Consider the following 15,201-nt stretch of genomic DNA (forward strand, 5'->3'; position numbering starts at 1 on the left):
GGTCACTTACCAAAACTAGTATAAACTTATCATTAATTTAACTTAATCCAGTAATTTAGCCAACCCGAGTGAAAGTTACCTCTTTTTAAAAAAGTGTGAACATGTTGTATAAGCTTTAAAACTATACAGAGGTTATAGTAGTATAGTATAGTAGGTTAGTATTTGTTCTGCTTTTGAAAAGTTGCCTGTATATAGCTGTGTGGCTCCACAACGCAATTCCTGTCGTTTAGACAGACGTGATTGAGCTTTTATTGTGAAGGGCAGCCTGTCAGCGCGAAGGGCGGATGCTGCTGGGAGTTTGGAGCTCGACAGAGAGGGAGCGGGTCCGCTGGGGAAGCTGTAGATCATCGGCTGGGCTCTTCTCTGCTGGTCTCTCACTGTCTTCGCAGTTTGGCCGTGTCAACTCCGGCATATGTCCGCTCGGGTGCGTAGCTCGGCGGCTGGCTGCTGTTCAGCGGTGTTGTGTTGTCAGATGAGAGAATAGGCCAGGAACTTGTTCCCTTCCTTCCGCTGCTTCTCCAGTGTTTGCCTGGGCAAATTAGCTGGCTAGCCCCGTTTCTCCCCTCACGAATAGCTAATATATTTCCCTCTCATTCACAAACATCGGCTGCGTTGACTCCTTACCTAACCCGTGTGACACTTTTTTTCTTCCAGCTCCCATGCCGGTGTGGATTTAAGTCAACCTGAAATATGAACAGAAGAAGAAAATAAGGAGAGGAGACTGATTTCCTGTGGGAATCTACTCAGCCTTTTTTTTTTTTTTTTTTTTTTAACCCGAGGACATGTCTACTCTATGGAGCAAAACAGTGAGGGGCTAGCTGGTCGACACCCCGGCTAGCGCAACATTTTCAGCCTTTTCAGATGATTGTCCAGCTGAGGAGTTAATTTATTTTGGACCTACTTGGAGTAAAATAAAAAAAAAAAAAGAAGTCAGCATGGGTGAGCCCAGCCTGGATGACTCCAATGTCAAGGTGGCTGTGCGGGTCCGGCCCATGAACAGGAGAGGTGAGAGGGTTTTATTGTTATTATATTGATCAACGTTCCCTTTGTAAGCCATCAAATTGCTCATGCATTGCAGCGATCGTAACGCAGGTTTGCATATCAAATCAATTTAGTGTCACGTTAATGGATTCTAATTGCTAACTAAAAGATTCAGCATTTCCATTACTTGGAAAAATAAAAATAAAACACTGATCAAGACAGATAAAATAAAAATAACATGGACTTGTACCATCTGGTGGTTCTGGTTTTAATGCTACGGTACCGTTTGCCTGACTGTTCAGAAAGTTCATGGCAAGCAAAAGGAGTCAGAAAATGTTTCTGAAGCAGATCCTTGACAAAATGTAGGGACACTAAAATGACCTTCTCTTCTTCCATTACCATCCTCTGCAGAGCAGCTGTACTACCATTTGAGACCCAGTTTGTCCACAAACAAAAGTAAACCACAACTCCGTAGAATGTTGTGAGCAAAAAGTGGTTGGTTCTTGTTATTGGTGCACTGACAAACAGTCCCCATTTTCCTTATTATGGGAGATTAGTGATTGTCCGATACTTGAATGTGAAACTGATCTCATCCATCTGTGCAAAGGTCTAAAAATCAGCTGCTGCCCTCTTTCGCTTTCCCGTGAGAGAGGGTTGACAGACAGACCGGCCCACCAGGTCATGAACGACAATAGTCACCCCACTGTTGCCAGCTCAGCAACTTTCTTGCTATATTTAGTAACATTTCAGAACAAAACATCAAAACAAAACAGGTATCGGCCAGAATTGGAATTGGCAGGTCAGGCATTTTAAAAGATTGGTAATCATCCAGTAAGCTGCCATAGGTGCACCCCAAGTTCATCAGAGGTCTGAACTCTGATGTATTAAATATGATCCTGTTTCTCTGCTCCATCTCGCTTGCGCTGTTGTTTTGACACCAGAAGTCGATAATCACCTCCTTTGTTTTGTCCGTGTTGAATTGCAGGTTTTTCTCTGCCTCTTGCTGTTTGAGTTCCTTTGCCTATCAGGTTCATAAAGATCCTGACTCAGCTTCACCATTATAAGACGGCATCTTCCTTCCTGAGACGTTGTCCACAGGAGACCGACGTGTCTCCCTGTTTTAATTTCCTGGGAATGAGATAGAGGTCAGAAATCACTGGCCATTAGGGAAATGAGCTTCTGTAGATGTATTAAAAAAAAAAAAAGAAGGGCTGTAACCTGGCCGGTCTAGATGGCATATGTTTATACAGTGCTGCCACAGGGCTTCTCTTATGGATGCCTGCCACCCGTCTAGATTTCAAACCAAGCTGCTGTGTGAGATCCGCCGTTGAGGAGACTGAACGCCTTGTCTGTTTTGCTGCTTGATTGAGATGCCAATAGCGTCTGTATTTAATTTATCTTCTGCCGAAGACAACAGCGGAGTCAGGAGTTTTTAATAGGAGGTATTCCGGCTTAACGTCCACTCAGTCTGACAAGCTTCCTACCTCCAGATTGGTCAGAGAGCGTCTCTAGAGTTGCACTGCGATGTCCGCTTAACAGACGGCTTTCGTTTACACTCACAAACGGCACTGAGCTTCCCAGGGCTGCTACGTGTTGTTACATCCTTGTGTCTAATTTCAGAAAAGCCCGGATAACAAAGGCACAGTGTCGCGCAAGTCTTCGTTCACGCTCCGCCAGTTCACGCAATTACATAGCAGATTCCCAGAGCAGGAAAGGAAGGCACAGATGACATTTCCTGGTTGCTTGCCAAGTCGAGTATGTGCCGTGGGATACCATGTGTCCAGTGAAAGGAGGAGGTGGGGAGGCAGAGAGGTTGACCAACAACAGGCAGAATGAATCACATGTATCCCCCAGTGTGTCCCCCTACTTGGAGCTGGAGCCGTCAGTCACAAAATCAAGACAGTGGAGCTACCACTCTGTTCTCGTTCACCATCTGCACCAATGTGGGGTTACTGGAACAGAAATTGATAGTTTTACTGTTTTACTCAAGATTCAATTCAAAATCAATTTTTCGAATCAAAATGATTATTTATAATGATTTCTGCTTTAATCTGTTGTTGTGCAAAGGATCCCCATGCTCTACCCCAGTCTGCTTGGTGCGGCAGAATGACAAACAGAGACATTAAATGAATCCATGCTTGGATGGAATTACTCCCTCCCTACATCCTTCGTTTTGTTTTTATAAAGCGATCGTGGAGATGGCGCTGCACTTTCTGCAGCCGGCCTCTTTTGTGGAAGACGGCGTTGCCATTTCCATCCAGGAATTTTGAGCCAGTTCACAATATTGAAGAATCGGGAAAAAAAATGTCATAATTTTTCACCCTGTTGGATAAACATTCCTTATTCATGTCGCCTGCGGATATAAAAAGTGGACTAGTTGAGGAGAACTGTCAACGTTGCTGTCCGAGTGCATTTTCTGCATAAAGCACAGCTAATAGGCCTGTCACAAATAAGGCATTTTGCTGGACGATTGATTGTCCCAGAAGTTATTGTGATAAACAATAATGTTGTTGTTTTGAGACTGTTTTCAGGTAATATAACAGTAATAGCATAATGATGCAAAAACACTTTCCCAAAGATCAATAAACTTTCATTTCTAACAAACATCTAGTACTGAAAGACATTTTAAATATACAAAATAAATAAATAAAACCACAAATAAAATGGCTATGGAAGTCTTTGTTAACAAAGTTGTTCTTCAAAAAAATGTTTAGTTGAGACCAATGCACCAGACTGAAGACTTTTGTCATTCAGGTTTTAGTAGGAAGAGAGAAAAACAGTAAATGGTTCAAATGTAAATTATTGAGCTCGTCTTATCACGAGATTAATTGATTTATTGAGACAGGCCTAGACCAAAACTTCTGACTAATCATACAACACACCACACAGCTCTGTACAGGAGGGCATGGCGTACCTTGGCTCAGCTGTAGCTCTCCTGAAGTGCTCAATCTTCATTTTGTGAACCTCGCACCTGGTGAGGCTCATGTCGAAATCTGTCTTCCCGGAGATTTGTTAAAAAAAACAACTAGATGAGTCCATATTTTTGCCTTCAACAAATATTGGGCCAAAACAAGTTTCCTTCTTGTTTTGGTGCTTTCTGTGTTCCAGTACAGTCTGCGCGGCAACGTCAGAACATCTCGCGTAGTTACGAAATGGAGGTCTACAGACAGCGGATTGGTTTTATTTTATTTTTTCCAAATCAATTTTGGGAGATTTTAAAGCTGTTCTGAGCTGTAGTATATTTGTGTTTTTTGGCACACCCTTAGTGGAAATCTCTGCAAGGTTATGCAATATGTGTTACCTCTGGCAGAGTTTCTTCACTTCAGGTACATTTGGATGGATGTCCGGGGGGATTTCCTGTCAGAATCTCGTCTCTGCTCATATCTCTTGAGTAGTTCTGTCCAACCAGGTCCTGGTTATGGCCTCACTCGCTTCTGCCTCTTCAGCCTGCTCACTGAGGCACAAGTGCAAACTGGCTGCTTGTTTCCATCCGTCAGTCAAAACATATTCTTTTGTTTTCTTCAAGTAGAACTAGGTAGCAAACTTCACACTGGCAAGGCAAAGTCATCCATTGCTCATCACTTTTTCCTGTATAGGGGGGAAAATGCACCAGTGTGGGTGTTAATAGGAAGTAGGCATGGAAAGGCTGAAGGCAGGGAAGGCACTGCCATGTTTCCAGAAGTGCCTTTCCGGTGGTTTCTTTGTGAATAACGCTTCTGTCTGCGTGTTACTGTTGTAGAATAGACGTATTGTTGCACATTTCTCAGCAGCAGAAGAATAAAACTTGAGAAAAGTAAGTTGCTTCTCTTTGCGTTTTTGCAAGTTGCGTTTATTCAGGATCCCACATCTCAGACACAATCTTTCCAGATGCATTCAAAGCAGTTGGGAGGGAGGAGGATGGCATTTTCTGTATTTGCATTTTACCCCAGTTCAGACCTGTGAGCATGCAACTACAACCTGGAGGCCACTGTCACTGTGTAATCCCAGGTTGAGGAGGAGACATGGACTTAGCTGCCCAGCTGGACAAAGGCAGGAAGGGAGTGAGTCCAAATGTGTATTTGCTAACGTTGCGTAACGCTCCACGTTCCCATGGCGTTGGCCTTCGAAGAACAGTGCACCTCGGGCGTAGCAACGGCATCCGCAGCCAGCGGACGTCCTGGCTGGAGTCGGGGTTGTTGTGCCAAACCTCAGCTTGCTAGGTAGCCCATGGAAGAGCTAAATGGAAAACGGGGATGGGTCATGGAGCAGCCAAAGGCAGCAAGCAATGAGTGCATTTATCCTCTGAACCATACTGTATCACACTTTCCTCTTGGCTGAGCGGGAAGAACTGTCAGTACAGTAACTATGACATGGGTAATGTAGGCAAAGAAGACAGAGGCTCAAAACTGAATGAAAACATCTCTGCTTTTCGGTCTTGTTTTATTTTGTTCTGATTAGTTGTTACAAGTTCTATAAAGCTTTCAAAAATTAAGATTCCTAAAGTAGAAATAAATAAATAAAAATATATATATATATATATATATATATATATATATATATATATATATATATATATATATTCTAAGCCAGAGTAACTGGTGGTTTCCCCGTGCAACACTCATCGCTTTTCACTGTTAGCTAATATAAGGCTAGTACATCATCACCTTACGAAGGACAAACATCAGTTCCATCATTATTTAACTTTTACCCCTAGATTTTTAGGTAATCTCATGTGTAGTGTCTAACAGCAGATTGGTGACTTAGAGCATATGACATTATTTCGGTAAAATATGGCCTATAAGAATCACTTGTCAACTTGAGCAGCAACTACTAGAAGATGTATTTGCTGTAGTTATTTACATGTGATAGCTTAGGTATTGAAACTAAAGAACAAGAAGTGTTTTTAAAGTGCTCCCACGCTTCATCCTGGAGTGTGTTACTTTTTCAGACACTTTTTTAAAAGTTTGTTTTTTTAAAAACTTTTTTAACATGTGGGGAGCAGCTGCCATCTTCAGTGGCTATTCCATTATACGCGAATATAAATCCACAGTCTGTAGTTGTCACGGCTCTGTCATAAAAGCAACAGGAGCCTTTATATTAGTAGTTGTAGTTGAAGCAGTACTTGTTGAAGAAAGGAATTGAAACCACTGACAGTTTCCTGTACTAACTCGTTTGCTAATGTTTGCCGTCCTTGCATGCTCGCACTTCACAACTCCATTATAGTGAATAAAATTGTTCCAATCTATTAACATTCATTGCATTCTTAAAATAATTACCAGTTCTATGTTTAAGCTCTTGGCAAAATGGAGACGGTGTTATTTCAATATGTTAGCAAATAGAAAAAAAGCACGTGTCACATTGACTGTGATTGAATTTAATTAGTTGCACAGCAGAAATTGTGACATTTTCAATAGCCTGGTTTGATATATTTAGTACTAAATAAATTTAATTTGTAAGGAAGGTTTAGTGCATCTTGATTACTGTATCAACATTGATAGCCTTGGGACAATGAACGTCTCCTCCTGTTGTAGGATAACATTTCCGATTGTCCCAGAAAAACACTTGTTTGCTGTTGGGAATCAGGTTTCCCACTGTCCTCTTAACTCTTTGTGGGAGGGTGCAGGAGGAGGATATCCTCACCCAGAGAAAAGAGGGGAAGCCACACATAACCTGTCTTTGTTAACTCAAGTTCTAACATTTAACAATTTTGTTTTGCTAGTCTTTTAAAAATGCTTTCTGATGGTGGTAAGTGCCCCTTTTGTAGTTTTATTTTTTGGTCAGTAGCAACTGATGTGTTGAGTTAAAATAGATCACTTTAGAGGTACGGTAATTAAGTATGGTTCAGTTTGTCTTGTTTGTCACAGAATTATCATTCTAAAGGGGCTAAAGCTCACAAGTAACAAATATGATAAAAATTGAGTTGTAGTTGTCTTTTTGGTTCATTGACCTACAGTGATCCAAGCACAGTGCCCTGTGGTACTTTATCCCTTAAACAGAGGTTTATGTGGAATACCGACAAATTTAATGAAGGAAATATAATCGATTCAGAAACTCTCATACAGATTTTATAAATTAAATGGAATGTAAATTTAATGTAATGCAGTCATAAGGATGATTAGTATCCATGAGGGAGAGCATTGATATTTTCCAGCTGTGCTCAGAAATGTGGGAAAGGACATTCATTCCCTTTAAATCCTGGCAAAGCTTCGCATTAAAAACAAAAAAACTTTAAATCTATACTTTTTTTTCAGTGAAATGTCCTAGTTCATAATCTTAAAAATAAATAGCTGTGTTGAGAACGCTGTGATACAATTATATCAGTAATTGGTTTTACCAAGTGTTTGAGAAAAATTAATTAACTCTTTAGCAGAAATAAACTCCTCTGGTCAACTTGGCTGTAAACTTCCTTCTATATTGTATTTATTTAAACTTGTTTCTAAAGTAGGAGCTACATGACACATATGGGATTTACTGCCAATATGTCAATATGAATGTTTAATTTTTTACATTGTCGGAACAATGTTTTGTTTGGACCTGAATGACTAAAGCTCAAGGACCAGTTCTTACGGTGACTGGGGAGAGTTTAGTTGGCGCTCAGAACGACGTGTCCTGTTTTATTGATTAGCCACATAGCCTAGTCCAAGGTAAAAGGTCACTTTCAGATTCTATTTCCCTGCCTGCTCACTTGTTTAAACTTGATGCTCAAGAGAAAAATCATTATGATGCTGTTGAACTCATGCTGCGTACCTTAAAATATCCGATCAGATTTTGAAAAAGACAGAGCTAATAATTCAGCCTGGCAATAAAAAGCACCGACTCTGAGAAGGTCTGACATCGCCAGGTTTGTTTGTTGCTGAACATAATCAAGCGCTTCGAGTTGTTGCAATAACAGTTGTTGTTTTCTGTTAAACAGAAAAGGAGCTAAACACAAAATGTGTTGTGGAAATGGCGAAGAACCAGACAATCCTCCATCCTGCTGGAGCCAACTTGGGAAAAGCAGACTCTCGGTAAGCATGTTATTTGCATGACTAAGCTCTTATTTCAACACCTGATGGTGTGCGCATGAGATTTATTTCTCATGTGTACTTGACTTGGCCAAAACATCGTGCCATTTCTCTGAGACAAACACCCCGTACACCATTAAGTGCCTCAGTTAAGGAAAGAAAAATCATTCCTAGGCAGTGAAATTATTACAGCACAGCCATCCTCAACAGAATCCCTTTTATAGTAACAGAAAAGTAATGCAGTATTTTCCTTTCAGTTGGTTAAAAATCACAGCAAAGGAAGCAGACTTTGAACAAAACAGTTGACTTCTCCTTCCATATGATTTTTATCTTTAAAATACAATACTTTGTGGTGAAAACGTATGCCTCAGGTGTTTGTTCCCACATTTTGTATATGTAAATAAGATACGGATGGAGAAATGTTTTTCTAGATCCGTCCTGCCTCATCATGCAGCATAGGAAGGAGTGAGAGCATCTGTAGCTGACGGCATGTTTGCTCTGCTAAGCAAAGAAGGAAAGTCGTATTCTGTGTTTAACATAAATAATCAAACTGAGGGAAGACTTTCACTCATGGTCTTTGCAGTGGAAGTTTTGATTAAAACACAATTCACTAATATAGTCCAAGATTGCTTAGTAGGCACAGGAAACGCCATACGTAGTGCAAAAATATTTCTTATAGGCTACAGCAGTGTCTTTCAAAATATCCATTGCCCTTCAACTTTTCACATTTTCTCCCATTACAATCCTAAACTTCAATGTATTTTGATCAGATTTTATGTGATAGACCAACTCAAAGTAGTAAATAATTATAAAGTGGGAGGTAAATGTTTTCAAAAAATTATTTCGAAGTTCAAATCAAAAGTGTGGCTTTCATTAGAACTGAGCAATGTATCCCAAATAGACTATCAGATGGGTATGCACAAAATATTGCAAATTGCTCTTTAGAATGCAGTATTTGTTGACTAATATTTTGTCCTTAGTTTCCACGTTGCATGTCAATAAGCGACTGAGGCGGTAGGATCTACACTCAGTAGATGACCCCACCGTACACGCCACAGAGTGTTGGATGCAAATGCAGAATATATTATGATTGCTTCTAAGAAAGAGGGATGCACTGATCGACCTGATGAATCGACCCCTATTTTCTTCATTTTAGGAGATCAGGCTGAAATTGCTTGTAAAAACTGATCTTATCCACTGATCATATCTTTCTTCGCAAAAGTCTGAAAATCAGCCTTATGCTCTGTAATGAGAGAGGGCTGACTGACGCCCACTAGGTCATGTCTGCACGTGTGCAGTTAACAAGTCACTCCACTGTTTCCAACTTAGAAACTTTGTTGCCAGAATTGGCAGGTCAGGCTTTTTAAAGACTGTTTACAGAAAAAACTGCAATCATCCCTTCTCTAACCCTAACGAGACAGGATGTGGACTCGTTACAAATGACATCTTTATCACAGTCTGAATCATTACTAATGCGGTTTCATGGCGGTTCTTCTCTATTGGATTTATGTCTGGAGTTTTATTTGTTTAATAGATGAATATTGTCATCTATTCTGTGTGTTTCTGGGTGAAACATCAGGATTTCCTCCAGAAAACGTGCTAAACCCGGTGGTTGGGGTGCCAGGGCGGTCATCCAGCGGTCATCCTGTTTTTGAGTTAAAAAAAATGTTTTAGGTTGACAGGAAATTTGAAAATATCATTAGGTATTATTATTGTGTTATTGGTAGACATTATCATGTAAACCTAAACAGCAACTAGGAAGTCTTGGAAAAGGCAAACATTAAAGAAACCTAATAAAGAAACAGCACTTAGCTTACACTGGATACACTGGAGAAAACCTCAGAAGGTGAGCCTCCCTTCCTTCCCATGTAACAGATCTTCTTTCTGTGTCTTGTGGTAAGCTAAAACACAAATTCACATCAGCTTTGAACAGTTTTCCTGTCCCTGCTGTAGGACCACATCCCCACAGCACAACGTATGGCAGTTTTAGTCCCATCTCACCAGAGCAACGTTGTTCCACATGTTTGCTCGGTCGTTTTCCCAACATGGATTGCAACAAATGTGAAACAGGATTTCCAGGTAGCCGTCGCTGCAATAGCAAATTTGACTTTCATTTTTGCTGATGGTACAGCGACAGCTTTTTTAGGAGCTGCTTTCACTGTGCAAAAATCCTTAATGGCAGATTTACATGTTTGTTGTAATGCCTGTACTCTTAGAGAGAGATGCTGACCTTGAAGAAAACTATGCACATGTCTTTAATCCTTTCCTACTTTTCCAAAACTCCTAAATTTGTTTGTGACATTCCCTCTTCCTCATGATGTGCTTTGGCAAGAAATTGGACCAGTCGCAACAGGTGGATTTGAACTTCTGTCTTTGTTTTGGCTGTTTCATCATGTTAACCAGCTGTCTTTATTTGGTTAGGCTGAACACGCTTGAGTCTGTCAGTTTCATCCCTGGGAGATGGTTGGAGATCTATTAGATTAGGTTACAGAGCAGGAATGTTGGAATGCCTCTGGAAGGACGGATTATGTAGGTCACAGTCGGAACTACAATGCAGAAGCTGCCTTTTCTTTAGTCTTAATGTGTAAGGGTTTGAAATCCGCTCAAAAACTGACTGGCTATCCTGGAGGAAGGTCAGCTGTGTTGGAAGAAAGAAGCCCTTGTGACTGCTGTCTGTCTGATTAGAATCAGTAAAAAGGCCGGCTTTAGGCGGAGGACGGCGGCGGCGGCAGGTGGTTGTGTGTGTCAGAGGAGCCTGAAAATATAGACAGCAGCTTTGACACACAGACAATTGTGAATAAAAACGCCCGACTCCTCTCGGCTCTCTTCTTCCTTCGTAACTTGCCACTGCCCCAGCTTCCTCCTTTTTTTTTTTTTTCTCATCTCTTCCGTTTCCATGGGAGCTCGGTGGGAGGTTAAGTCCGGGTCGCTGCTGATGACCAGGGGAGTCTCCTTCCTTGAGTGAGAAGAAGATGGCAGAGGGAGGGGGGAAGAAGCTTCATTTACTCTAGCATCTGTCGACCATAAACTTCCCTTGGTGACGTTTATGGAGCTCGGAACAAGAGCAGAGCTGTAGCTTCTCTCTCCGTCGCCCTGCGACAAAGGGGCAAAGAGGCAACAGCCGGATGGGCCGACTGACTGCTGTGCTCAGTGTGCAGATGCTGTTTTAATTTTGTTTGTTTGAGGCCAGTTTACATTGACATAGTGCTTTACATGTTCGTTGAGATAGACGGGGTTGAGTTCATTGAGGAAGTAGGCAGTTAAGTTGGCGTGTTGCAGGTGCATGATGTTTGCTTGAGATAACAGAGCCTCCAGGATCAGATCCCCTTCTGTTTAATTATGGGAACATATAACTGGAAAACAGGACTGCTTTTTGGCATAACTCAATCATTGCTATTCTTATAGGTCTGTTGTAAACGATTATTTTAGTAATCTTGCAATTATTCTGATAATTAATTGAATAAAACGTTGTCTCGTTCTGTTCAGGGATCCACTTTTTTCACTTCCGATACAGACATCCGAGGTTCATTATTGGCCAATATCAATCCGATACAAAAAAACTGTGCCGGATTGACAATAAATCATAATGGATGAAGTCGCTCACAAGCACAAAATACAGAATTAGACTGAATAGATCTGCCATGTCAGACACATTGTCACGATACCCGATTTAGAGAGGTTTTTTTTATATCGGGACCGATACAGATATTATCAAATAAGTTTATATCTAGTTCTGCAGTAGCTACTTAAGCTAGCAAAAGAAATATAAATACAATACAAGTCAGACGTCTCAAGTTTGAACTTCCTTTTGAAGTGCAAAGACAGATGAGAAATGAAACATTTCACATCAATTCCTAAAAATTAAAAACAAACTTTAATTGAGGCATTTGCAAACACAGCCTTTTTTATGACACTTCACTTTAGTTCTTCAGTTTGAAGTATGAAAAACTGAATGAAAAAAATGAATAATTCTAATCTTTTTTTCCCCACATCATCACTTTTCTTGATCAGCAAGCACATGCGATGTTAGGCAAAAGCTATTTCCGTGTACACGTGTATCATGTCAGATTCTGACATGTCACAGATAAAAGTTAACAGTCTTTTGGAAAGGGAACAAAAATCTCACCATCCAACACCAGTGTCTGACCTCACTCTGGAGTAATGATCAAATTTCCCATAAAACCCTCTCCTGACCCTTGTGGATGGACAACCAGAACAATTCTAGGTGCAAAGAGTGACATCATATTAAACCCTGTAGGTTAGAAATGAGATGTTTATCGTCTTTTGAAGTCATACAAACTAATTCTTTTGGAAGTGTAGTGCACATGGTTTACACAAAGCTATCCACAACACTAAATCCTACTTAAATTAGTTTGTGGTTGAGACGTGACAAAACTTTTCTAAAGGTCAAAATTTACGAATTCAGTGCTTTGCAAAACGCTGAATTGTTAGTTGAGCCCATTCTGATCCAACCTTGAATTATTAATCATTTACAACAAAAAAAAAAGAGGCTTCATGCCTTAACCTCTGTGCATTCTTGCTTCCTTCAGATTTGATCCTGGATCATTTGCTTCTAAAATATGAGCTTTAACAGTGACGTGAGGTTCCATGTGAGCGCCAAACCTCAACACTCCAACGAGTTTCTAAACCCAGTGAGGAACAATGGCTAGCCTGGAACCTCATTTACATCTCATACAAATGAGCTCCAGAAAGGATATCCTCTTACGGAGCTCATGTATTACATGCCCCTTACTCCTAGACAAGAAACTATTAAATCATTAGTTTTTGTAGCCGTCTGTATATTCAGATTCCCAACTTTGACTCCACTGAGATGTTTGTTTCCCCTGTAGATGCTTGTTAAAAAAAATATGGCTATAAATTGCACCATTTTTATTGTTGCTCTTTAACATTTGAGTTTTTTATTTGCATCCTCTGTTCTTAGCAAACCTTTTGCGGGTGAGTTGCCCTAAAACAACAGGCTCAGGTCACTTTGTGCCACTCTTTCTGATAAGCAGATGACTAACCCCGGCATAGCTGCATGTTCAGATGCCGTGGTTTGCATGGTGACCTGAGGGCTGTTTGCTCTGCACTAGTGAAGCTGGATGTTGACGCGTTCTGCTGACAAAGATCAGGTTCTTGTCGGTGATGCAATAACAAGCGACTTGGTTCCCAAGACAATGAAGAAAGGAAGGTGTTTGGCCCCGGGTGACTAAAATCCATGTTGTGTGTAGGTCTGAAATGATGAATTGGATTAATCGTGATGAAAAGATGACTGAAATGATTGTCAACTAATTTAGTAAACGATTAATTACTAGTTGCCGCATATACAGCCATTTGCTAAAAGAACAACACGGTCAGAGCGGCAATCAATTCAAAACTGTATGAAAAATAAATACATTTTGGATTAATGGTAAAAAAGAACTTCTTTGTAAGTGACTTCTACTCAGAACCTCTCAAGGGACAATTTTTGCTTCATCTTGTTCAAATTTTGCAAAAAAAAAAAAAAAAAAGAGCAAAAATATTTTAAGCACTTTTTGTTATTCAATTATTATGTTAATCTAAGAAGTAATCAACAGATTAGCTCTACATTTTATTAACATTCAGTCCAACAGAAAGCCCTGAGCTTTTGACATGATGATGTTAGAAGTTTTACTAGCTACAGATGAATCCTTTGCTACAAACAAACAAGCATACGGTAAAGCAATGGGCATTAAATGTTTAGTTAGTTATTTAAAATAGAAATTGAATTATTTGCCTCTTTTAATCTATTTCTAATGTTTTATAAAATAAGCTGAAGGGATAATTATTTGTTGTCCTAGTCGTATGTTATGAGTTATCAGCACGTTAAATTAGTTTTAATTAGAAGCCGTGACATTTTACATATGTTCCAATTGTTTCAAAATATTTCTCAAATTTATATATTTGTTTTGATTCTTCTAGTGACAAATTCCACTTTTTTCCCCCTATTTTTTTTTCAGGGGATTACCTTTGTTTGCTTTGGTTTTGGTTGCCCATGGAGTAAGAAATGGCTTCTTTTAGCCTTTCGCTTACAGTGGCGAGAGAAATCATTGCACACTATGAGAATCCATTGTCCTGCAGTCTGTATGCACTGTACTCAGACCTTTAGTATGTACTGTGTAACGCTGACCTTTGTGTTTGAGCTTAAAATTCCTGTCCCAGACCCAGCCTCGCTTTCCCTCAAATCTCCTGGCTACCTTTAGCCTTCTTTCCGTCCTCCACTCCTTGTTTCTTTTCCACACAGCCGTGGATGCTACGGTGTGGGAGAGGGGGGAAAAAAAGAATGCGATAACAGTAGGGAAAGGAGTAAGAGGGGGAGAGGGAGCATTCATGCATTAAGTTATTTTTTAAATGACGGCGACAGGCTGAAGGGAGGAGGAGCAAATAGAATTGTTTCAGGACGGAGGAGAGGCGGGTTCGCCACTCTCCTGACCGCCTCGCTCTCCTCAGCCATTGGTTGGGGGGGGGGAGCCCCTAACTCCGCTAATGGGTGACCCCTCTCTCCTTTGGTTTCCGAAGCAACCATGACAGCTGTCATCATTAAGCACGTCAAAACCTGCCAGAGTGCGTTCATCCCTCGTCCGTCCAGACCGGAGAAGCCCTTCAGGCAAACAAAAAATATCTTCAGAACAGGGTGAATCAAAAAGTATGTTCCAAGAGAACCATTTAATCTCCACTGTATCCTCCCTTTGGAGGGAAAATGTGACTCCAGCATGTTTTAAAATAAAACACGGCTGGTGGGAGCCAAAGAAAAAACAAAGCAGACGAGTGAAGGCGTTAATTGCGTCATAAGAAGCCACTGGATTCAATTAAAGTGCTGATAGGAGGAACTGAGCCTGTTTGTGCTCTGTGAGCGTCTGCTTGTCAGCAGCCGAGCATCTGAAATGTGAAGTGTTGCAGATCGCTGGCGGGTTTGTGGAAGAGCTACAGCCTTGGTGGCTCATGAAGAATGTGCATGGGTAAAAGGAAACAGGTGTTTGGGCTTTTTAGCTCAGCTCTGACAGAGGAGCATTTTATGTGTAAGTGATGCGTAATAAACCATCCAAATGTGACGTTTGCTCAAGGCATTTGTCGTTGCGGTCTGATGTAGAAGGCTTTATGGAGAGACTTTCCAGTTTCAATTTACTGAACAAAACTGTAAATTTGGTTCTGTAACTGATGAAAATCCTGGTTATTTCAGAAAAGTATGCAGTCAAAAACAAAAAGAAGTTGAGGTGAC

At 40.6% G+C, this 15,201-nt stretch overlaps 1 protein-coding gene across 6 annotated transcripts in view; it reads left to right on the top strand.

Annotated features, from left to right (window-relative positions):
* Positions 1 to 15,201, top strand: part of LOC102237530 (kinesin-like protein KIF13B) — a 50,733-nt gene that overhangs the window by 281 nt on the left and 35,251 nt on the right. For 3 of the 6 annotated variants that reach the window (XM_014470053.2, XM_023331732.1, XM_023331733.1), the window contains exons 1-2: positions 292 to 1,005; positions 7,874 to 7,967. In XM_014470053.2, the coding sequence (XP_014325539.1) occupies positions 936 to 1,005; positions 7,874 to 7,967 (164 nt within the window). In that variant the 5' untranslated portion in view covers positions 292 to 935. Of the gene's footprint in view, positions 1 to 291; positions 1,006 to 7,706; positions 7,802 to 7,873; positions 7,968 to 15,201 lie in introns of those variants that run through there. The other 3 variants (XM_023331730.1, XM_023331731.1, XM_023331735.1) reach the window with 3 other exon arrangements.

This window comes from Xiphophorus maculatus, chromosome 4, assembly GCF_002775205.1.
Source record: "Xiphophorus maculatus strain JP 163 A chromosome 4, X_maculatus-5.0-male, whole genome shotgun sequence".
Lineage (NCBI taxonomy): Eukaryota > Metazoa > Chordata > Actinopteri > Cyprinodontiformes > Poeciliidae > Xiphophorus > Xiphophorus maculatus.